The 9,890-nt window shown below is 36.7% G+C and overlaps 2 protein-coding genes across 2 annotated transcripts; both read right to left on the bottom strand.

Annotated features, from left to right (window-relative positions):
- Window positions 1-637: 637 nt before the first annotated feature.
- LOC116293628 (tachykinin-like peptides receptor 86C) lies at window positions 638-2,907 on the bottom strand. Its single transcript, XM_031701082.2, has one exon. It carries the CDS (start codon window positions 2,379-2,381, stop codon window positions 1,230-1,232), a length of 1,152 nt encoding a protein of 383 aa, XP_031556942.1. The 5' UTR covers window positions 2,382-2,907; the 3' UTR covers window positions 638-1,229.
- Window positions 2,908-6,273: 3,366 nt separating this feature from the next.
- On the bottom strand, window positions 6,274-9,250 carry LOC116293630 (ryncolin-1-like). Its single transcript, XM_031701084.2, has 4 exons — window positions 9,007-9,250; window positions 8,822-8,910; window positions 8,446-8,737; window positions 6,274-6,763 (listed from the first exon to the last, which is right to left on the bottom strand). Exons 1-4 carry the CDS (start codon window positions 9,182-9,184, stop codon window positions 6,504-6,506), a joined length of 819 nt encoding a protein of 272 aa, XP_031556944.2. The 5' UTR covers window positions 9,185-9,250; the 3' UTR covers window positions 6,274-6,503.
- Between the last annotated feature and the right edge of the window lie 640 nt (window positions 9,251-9,890).

The following is a 9,890-nucleotide window of genomic DNA, read 5'->3' as shown; positions in this document are numbered from 1 at the left end:
AAAATAAAAACAAAACATAGTAAACCAAAACGAAAGAGAAAAAAATCATTGCAACCTAGGAAAGTGCGTTGTATAAATCAGTTTATACGAATACGAATTTGTTTCTTTTTTGTTTGCGCGTTTATTCGTTTATTTGTTTTATGGGGGGAGGAGTAATTTTTTGGGGGGTCGGTGCCCCCCCTCCCCCAGCTCCTAGGTCCTCGCTTCGCCCCTGGTGAAGTCCGATAGTCAGTAAAAAGTAAATCCACAGGAAGCCCAAGCCCGCATTTTCTCACCATACATGTGGCCTCGTCATTCTCGTTACCAGCCAGTTTAACATATAATTTATGACGTACGCCCATCATACAACGCGTTTCACTCAAGAGTTGGAATTTACGAAGCCCATCATCTACAATTAACATGTATTTGTACATGTATCTAAACGATAAAGATGATACGCATGAAAACAATGTGAAGTCATTTCAATGTTACGGCATGGCGTACTTGCTATAGATTCAGTAGCGTATATAGATTCAGTAGCGAGTTTTTGTGATTGACCGAGTTTTTTTTGCTGAATCGACAGAGCTTTTGTAAATCACGCGACCGAAGTTTCGCAATCGGACTATTTTTATAGGCATTGATTGACAAAGAAAACATATGAAGCCTGCTCTATATTTAATGCAATGCACTGAGAAGTGTACACATTATATTCAAGGGAACGCAATTGACAAACAAATATTGAACAATTTTGAACCATTCCGCGCGCCGTACTCGCGACACCAATTTCGATCAGTTTTTTCGGAACGCGAATTAAAGTATTGCGAAAATTTCCTGTAAAAAAATTATTATGTTACGCACATTGTCAATTTGCGCTCTACCATTTTAGTTTTAAGCCTTCTCACATGAGAGAGCCCCCAGGGTTTTACAGACTTGAAGTGGTTGGTATCAATTTACCTTTTAACTGTCTTATCTCAAGATATCAGAATGTCACAGATATTGACCTCGATATTGGTTGTTATCACACTGGAATGAAGGCTTTATAATTTCATCATAATAATCCTGTGTTACTGCATGTTCTTTTGATTAAAAGTTCATCTAAATCTTGATCAGTTTCGCATATGCCGTAAACGATAATTATATACCCGTGTCAACGACAATAACAACAATAATAATAATAATATCATACAACGAAGAAATCCTCGAGAGTACTTAGGATTTGTTTATGAGATACTTAAGGGTCATTGTGGAGTTCAGTCTCTGTTTTTGCACAAAACAAGGCGAGAGAGGGCTCGTGCGAAGAACTTACTCATTGTTCCATAGCAGAGAGGATGGAGTGCCGACGAAAAACAGGGAATCAAAAAAGCGTAGTTGCGAATCACAGTGAAGTATTTCCAAGTTTCCCAATGAATCACCCCAAAATATTCCAGAAGAAAGAAAACTTGGTAAGGAAAATAACACACGAGAAACACAAGAATAATTATATAAAACATTTTCAAAAGGTCACGCTCAAGCCTCACAAAGTCCTTTCGTCGAGTCATCCTATCTCGCACCCCGTAAGCCGGTCGACTACGGGATGAATTCTTGTTTTCTGCAGCCTTCGTGGCCATTTCAATGCTTTCACCTGCGCCATTTTGTTGTTGTGGCTGTTGTGAAGATACATTCGGTTGCTGTGTTGTAGGGTCGTTCTCTTGCTCACTGGTATTCCTAGTGATCTCATTATCTCTTATAGAGCGATTTCTATGATGTCTTAGCTTCACACTTACAAACCCATAAGACGCAGACATAATGATGACCGGAATGACGTAGTTCAGCAAAAATCTAGCCATGTAGAACCTTCTCATCATTGGGCTGGGAAATTCTGGACCATCAGGGAAAATTTCTATGCACCAGAACTTTCCAGGGAAGCGCTTTGGATTCGCTGGGGTGAGTCGTTGAAAAAGGAAAGACGGGAAGACGATCGCCAGAGCGATTACCCATATCATGAGAAGTACTAGTCCAATCTCTTTAGAGCTCAATTTCCGTCGCGTATGATGAGTAGAAAATACCCTGTATCTGTGTAGGGCAATAGCTGCTAAAGTATTTGTGATAACGACTATTGAGAATGTCTGCATTGGACTGATCAGACGGCATAGGAACGAACCAAAAGGCCAATACATGAACTCAGAGTAAGCCACAATAAAGGGATTTAAAATCGAGACGATGATTTCGGCAGCAGCCAGATTGGCAACAAGATAGTGCGTAACTGATTTGCGAGTTAACTCGAATACAGCTTTGAGAACGACAGCGTTGCCAAGAAGTGATGCCACGATGACCAAACTGAAGATAATTAAACGAAAGATCCTGAGTGCCCGCGGCTCCTCGAAGTGAATCGCCGATGAATTTACAGACTGGTTTGCGAACATTGTCGTTCTTTTGGATGAGAGTTAATAAGTACGTACTAAAAAAATAACAGAGCTTGTAGGACGTATGTTGAGAGTCGGATAGCTGTTATGTTCACATCTGCGAAGCGGTACTGAGTCAGAACTGGCGACTTAGAAATTTGAGTATTCCATAGTCGACGAAGGTCAGCGCACCCGGTGTACTGGTCATAGCCTATTGGAGTTTTGTTCTTTGTCCAATTCTTCAAAATCCTCTTCTTTGATTTTTAATATATTTTTTAATTTCCTCTCCTCTTGGACTTGGTTTGTTGAAAAACTCTGCCTCAAAAGCCACTATGAAGAGAAGGCTTGAATATTAATTCTAAATTCATTATTAAAGTAGAAGAGTTTTATCGATAAAAACGCAATAAGATGCGTCACTGCCTGTTTCCCGTTTTTAGCTCTGTGCAGGAAACGAAAGCGATATGCTTTTCAACGTCTAGAAATACTTTAGGAGGTTAATTCAAGCCGTCTAACTAGTAGTACTCGTTGTATCAGGCAAAAAGAAAAAAAAAAAAAAAAAAAAAAAAAAAAAAAAGCGTCCAGGACTAAAGGCAAATCTCTGACAATATTTTATGAGTCAGATTCAGTAAATAGTGTGTTGTTGTGAATGACTCCATTTGGGCAATCGAAAAACTAATACACGTCTGCACAGTGACAGGACTGGAGTGCGATGACAGATCTCCATAGATCTGTGTGCTCAAAACCCCAAAAAACATAAAAAACGAGACCTATTAACCATTGAGTATACTTCATTACATGCTTAGACATGCCTTTCTGTATTTCCAGCATGCCGAGCTAGACTGTTCATACATCCACTAACACAGTCTTACGTACGTACGTCATATTGAAAAACTTTTAAAAGCATGAAAGCTGATTTTATTCAACAGATTTCAAAAATACATTGTGTTTTTGTCGCTTCTTAGTATTGAGTCAAAATCACTCTTGTGAAGTCAGTAAGTTCATCTGGCTTAGCTATAAAGCGGTAAAAAAAAAAAAAAAAAAAAACCGCAAAAAAAACCCTAGCGATCTCCACTTTCATTATAATGAGCTACGTCAAAAAGTAGATTATGTAAGGTTTAAAGTATCTGTCTGGATTATAACATCTCTGTTCTTTTTATTCCCTTCTTTTCAAAGACTGAAGCGATCGTATTGCTATCCGTTATTTGCGCCAGATGTTTTCTCGAGATATCATATTTAATGAAAACTATAAAAATAACGCACCGACTTTAGACTCTAACGGATGACGGAGTAACGTAAACCGCAAAACTAAAAAAGTCAAAAAGTTATTTTGTTTTACTAAGGTGAAATTAAGATTTGCCTGAAGATTCTATTAGAATTATAATTACCTTATATGAATAGACGAACCGCAAAGATGTTCCGTAATGATCAGACAGCGAGGTAGACTAGATTGACACCGAGAAAAAAAATCGGAAATTAGTGAAAACATTCGAAATCCTTTTGGAACCGTTTGAAATTATTATGGAACGTTAGTCTTTGTTATTACAATTGAAAAGTTGGGATAAAAAAGATCAGAATTTTTCAAAAAAGAGACCTAAGGAAGAAAGTAGGTGAAGGGAGGGACGAAAAAAGCAGAAAACTATATAATTCAAAGGCTAATAAAAGAGAAGAAAAGAAAGAAAGAAAGAAGGAAAAAGGAGAAAAATATCTAAATGTCAGAAAAAGCTAAAGGGAAAGCAACGAAGATCTACTGGTTCAAAACTAAAGTACAAATTCTTAATTTCTGCCGCTAGAAACAATATAGCTTCATTTCACTGTCCCAATTTAAGAATGGAAGACTTCAACAATTACAGTGATACCTGAATTGCTTTTATAAAAAATTAGACAGACCTTCTCTGAAGTTTGGAACGTATGAATATATATTCTACGCAAAATAGAGGCCAACCCTGGCAGAGTGCTCACACTAAATCCGAGAAAAAAAATATTAACTTGTAGCACTAAATAGTGATAATTAAACAATAGAAAACAAAGGATTCTGTATGAAATAGTACTAATTAGTACTATTTAATGTTCACGGTTTTAGTGCGTGCACTCTATTCAAGTAGTATTACATTTGTAGGATCAAAAAGACATCGATGGAAAATATTCAACCATATATAGTAATGTTTAAAATGGCACGTGAAGATTTCACCACTTTTTGACAGGCGCTTGCAAATATTTAAAACCTCGCTTCCTATTGGATAAAAGTTTGATTGTCATGAAACAATATCACGTGATAGCAAAATGTATAAAGCCGTCTCGCGCGTGTGCTATGCCTTTCTTTCCAGTTTTTGTGGCGCGTCGACTTGGTAAGTTGAATTAGAATTTTAGCGTTGTTTAAATTCGGGGTTTTTCATACAAAGGCTTGTATTTTACGCTAATTTTATCAGCTGAACGAATGGTAAAACACGGTATTTTAATTTATTGTAAAATAGTTGAAAAATTTTTCGAAGAAGGTGCGAAAACTCCGCGTTGCAAAATATGGCAACTTCGGGTAACATTCCAAGCTTTCAAACCTATTTTGAATGACCTAAGATTGAAGTTTCAACCTTATTTTCTACATAAACTAAAGAACTTTTCATTTTTGTTCAATATGACCATTGAATTTTGAAAGGTTCAAAGCTTTTAGAAAGTCTTTTCAGCTGTGTTTTGGGTCGCGTGCAAAGCTACAAGTCGAATTCCAGAACTCAGTTTAAACTACATTTTAAAATTATTCTTGAACGTTTTATTAAAAAGTTACAAGAATAATGCAATTATGACAAGGGATATATTTAAATGTTGAAGAAAAAATTCGGAAAAAAGGAGCTTTTACCTTTTTGACTCTCCTGGAGCTGTTCATCTCAACCCAAACTATAAATTATTATGTTAAAATATGTACTTTAATAGTCTCTTATTTATATTTTTTGTATAGATTATTCATTCTTAAACTTATATTGTAATGCGAATTTGGAATTTTTGATTTTTAAAAGAAATTAAAATTGACTACAAAAAAAGATAAATTATGAATAAATAAATTATTATTAAAGCTTCCAGGTGATCTCGGGGAACGCGCGCACAGGATTGTTGTAGTTGCTAGAAAAGCAAAGATTCAAATTTTCTCTCACTGCGACCGCCATGTTTTTCCCACAGCAGATTTGATAAAGCACCTAATCAGATTACTTTCTGCGCGCTGATTGGCTGGTTTTTGATGGGCTGTCAAAACGAGATCGCCTGGTGGGGGAACGAACTTCGGCTTCTGTTTTGTTTTACACAACAATGTTTTCGTACAAGATTATTCGAGGTGGGTAATATAGGGTGTCGAGGACGACTCCATTATTAAGATGTCCAGTGATTCTCCCAAGAACATGTGTCGGTCTCTTTGTGGGAAGATTTTCTTTTCAGTAGACCAGCATTGGGGGATTACCTCGCTGGGAACTCGTATCCGAACGTTTGCCCCTCATCATGCTTGTTGCGCTTTTCTTATTAGTTTTTTTTTTTAATCTCTATTTTTTGTTATATTTGGAATGGTAGACGCGATGGAAGCTTCGAAATAAAAAAAATTATTTGTCATTTATGGTTCCCCGTCCTATGTAGTTTTTTTCCTTGCTTTGAATTGCTCGCGGGGTAAAATCGCCTAAAAACATTGCTCTAACTATAAACCATATTACACATGGGCCTCACCTTTAAAAGAGTTTGTAATCCCTTAGTCATGGACCAAATTCGAATGATCGATCAAGTTCGGCTTGGGCGGAGCTCTTTTTCCCATTTCAGGTTTTATTCCTATTTATGAATGAGACTTTGGTGTTATCTCTCCTTACCTTCCGATATGACAGTGGAAAACATCTAGGGCAATATATGTATATTTCGTCATATCTACTTAAATCAATCAACCGCCATATTCGAATTCCATGCTGCAGTATTTTATTTGTCTTATTTTACTTTTTGAATTCTACAAGATTACTCATCTAAACTATTGTATTTAAAGTCTACAAATAGTAATAAATTTGATCTTTTACATTTATGATTAACAAATATTTTAATTAAATTTTCTAAGCTAAAGAGCTCGGTTCTTAACTGGTGTGACTATAGCTAGGCGCTGCCAAGGGCAAGAAGCATTTGGTTCACATTTTATACTGGTCTTATCTTCATCTCGGCTTTCTTAGCGGAGTACTTGTATCCTTTCCAGTGATACCAGTTGACTCCATCAGCATGGGACTTGTGTTTCCCGTGGTGGTACAGACCGTTGAGGTTAGAGTGATGGCAGGTCTTGTACCACCAGGCACCTTTGAAGGTCACTGCACAGTTTCGACTCTTATCGGAATCGTAGTCACGATCTTTGGTAGTGAAGGCCTTACCACGATGGGAGGAGAGCGAGTCACCAGCAGTACCTGCGTGATAAACAACGAAAAAAGTCGAAATTTCATTTCAGTAGTTTTGGTTGGTGTTAAAATTGGTAGAGATTTTGGTAGATATTTTGTCTTTGAACCAGAGGATCTTGCTCAGATTTGAAAGAAAACCAGACACGCACTTTTCCCCGTGCGCATTTTTCGCCTTTGTATTCAGACCCACGGGAACCCAGGGGGAATGGTAGAGTTTTCTCTTTTTTTCCCCCGCGGAGGGGAGATTTAAAAAAGAATTAAAAAAGAGTTCTTAAAGCAGTTGACTCTTGCTGATTTCGCTTGGATCTTATACTTCTGATGATTTGCTCTAGTGCTATTACTTTTTGCAATACTCAAAGTAGGAAATCTAAACCATTCAAAACAAACAATATCTTATAACATTCTATTAACGACAGATACTCCCTTCTATATTCAAGCCGAGTATTGATACCTTTGTTATGGGATCGACCGCTCTCGGTAGAGCTACTCGGGATCTTTATTCCACTTTCTCTTCTTCTCTATACTCTATCTTTACTCTTCTTCTCTATCTGACTTAACCTAATTACATGAACTCTATTTATAATAACTTCATGACAGGTGTCATTCTACAATCAATATGATATCATCGCTGTGCCTTGATTGGCTAATGGAAATAGTAAATTCCTAAGTGTGATATCTTATTAAGAATAATACGAGTGAAAATCATAGAACTAAACATAACTTAAACTAAAGATAATATGTGAATATATGGTAAATGTATAGAAAGGTCTACGAGGAATATATATATCATAAGATTTAAAAGAATAGTGGTAAAATAACTAAGCAAAGGGGTAAAGAGTGTTTAGGGTGTAACCATAGGTGTACATGCTAGTGGGAGGAGCTAAGTAGTTTACTTGTAAATTCAAAGCATACCATCATCTAAACTCGTGCGTGATGGCAGCCTTACTGAAATCTTATATCGATATTTTCAATAACTAATTGATCGTTCTTTATCTTGTTTTCATACGATAAGAAATAGTAATTAGAAATCTGATGTCTAGCTTAGTCTGTAAAAACATTAATTTTCTCTCTCATAACACCTTCATAAGACATCTCGCGAGGTTTTTGACCTAGAGCGATTCTCGATCAATAGCTAAAATGTCTTTTACTAAATGCGGTGCCCATACTGGGCACGCCTATTCTAAAATTAGTTTAACTAATGATTTATATAGCATACAGAAAATGTCTTTGTCCTTGCTACCAACTGTGCGCTTTAATAGGCCTAAAACTTTATTTGCTATGTTTACCGTTACTTCTACATGATGACCATTGTTGACCATCCAGTGAACCGATGTATGAAAAATGGTGAATATTTGTCACTGTTTCTTACTGGGAAACTTCCGCCAAAGTCTGGTAAGCCCCGTTTACACTGGCGATTTTCGTCGCGATTTTTGTTGCGATTTTAATTTTGTGGCAATTTTCGGAAATATAAAATCTTTTGTCTCATCCTTCAAAAGAGACATTCGTCTAGGAAAATCTTGGTCACTGAATAAAACTTTACAAGTAAATTCTTTACCATTATTTAATTTGGACAGGATCGCCGATAAAATCGCAGCAAATCTCAAGATTCAAGATAATCAAAGTTTCAAACTCTTTTCGCTTCTTCAAAATAGGCACGTTTTTGTGAAGTGAACACTAAGTATTTCCCTTACCTGAATAAGTCCCAAGACTCAGTTTGTATTTGTTTCTTTCACTGGTCACAGCAAAGTAGTCGTACTCGGCATACGCGCTGTTCCCCTTGGTGTCTTGTAGGTCAACACGAAGACGGTTACGAGTCTGATGGGTCAACCGGTTGATTTTATCCAGTCCCAACCAGAACTCGCCTTTCAGGTCACCAAAACCGTTCTTGTAGTCAGCCCAACCTCGATAGAAGTTGACTGAACCGTCTTGTCTCTTTTGAAAGACTGTCCATCCACCTCCACTCGTCTTCTGGTCACAGTAAACCTATGAAAGGAATGATCACAAAAACGATTTTTTATTCAAAGCGAAAACAAAAGGCCGAAAGATCAAACCTTTACAAATTTTTACCTTGAATGGTCCTTTGCCATCGGGATCGACTGTGTAAACACCACTTTTCTTTCCACCCCCTCTAAGAACTTCAGCACAATTTTTGGGCACTAAAAAAACAAAACGAATGTTTTCATGGTCGATAGCAAGATTCGCAGCGACATGCAATCTTCCTGACAGTCTAACACTTATAGTGACATACACACCTCCTATCTTATTAGATGCTCCCAATATTTTCATGATGATATTTAATTTCTCTTCCATGGTTTTAAGGGCACCAGGCTGCAGAAAACAAAAATCTTTTTTCCTCTTAATGACTTGTTTCCCTTCAGTGACCAGAAACAAGCCCATCACCGAAATCACCACAAAACTCAAGACTTTCATTTCAAGTGCTTTTCCTCTTCGACACTTGCGTACAACAACAGGACAACAGATTGTGGGTAGAACTCACAAGATGCTGTGGAATAAGGACAGAAAAAATCAAACACGAATTTTAGACTCGTTTTTGACCAAATCTTTCTGTTAGCCAATCTTGATTCATATGTATTGTTATGGATTCTATGTCCTGTTTTCTTCTAGTTTGTTCGATCTCTGTCCTACTCTACATGATATAGTAAAAACTAAACCGCAATCGGGATGAGTGACTTATTTTGTACGCAATGAAAGGGTTGGATAGCTGAGCTTTGATCAGTAAAAAAAGCATATCATTAAAACAATTTATGAAGAAATATTAAAAGAGAACAAAATTAGATAAATAAATAAATAAACAAACAAACAAAATGTTTATTCATCGGTTGATTAAAATATATCTACTAAATACTAAATTTGATGTATCGTTCCTGCTTTTTATGTTATTATTCACATGAATCAGATGTACATATAGCAACCTCTTTTCCTTTTCATATTATGAAATATTCATCGTCTCTTTAGTTAGTTTAATCAAGTTGGTTATCTAGACAACAGAATTAGTCTCACGCTCTCAGTATTTAATTTTTCTTTATTTCTGATTCTCGGTCTCTCAGTCTCTGTCATTATGCGATGCATCTAGCTCTCCATCTCCAGAGCAGAAGTCATCAGAATAAAGCCACTG

The sequence above is a fragment of the Actinia tenebrosa genome, unplaced genomic scaffold (assembly GCF_029948245.1).
Source record: "Actinia tenebrosa isolate PJP-AT-01 unplaced genomic scaffold, QUT_ActTen_1.0 PGA_scaffold1__47_contigs__length_23844297, whole genome shotgun sequence".
NCBI lineage: Eukaryota > Metazoa > Cnidaria > Anthozoa > Actiniaria > Actiniidae > Actinia > Actinia tenebrosa.
Note: the sequence above shows the minus strand (reverse complement) of the source record. Positions and strands in the feature narration are given on the sequence as shown.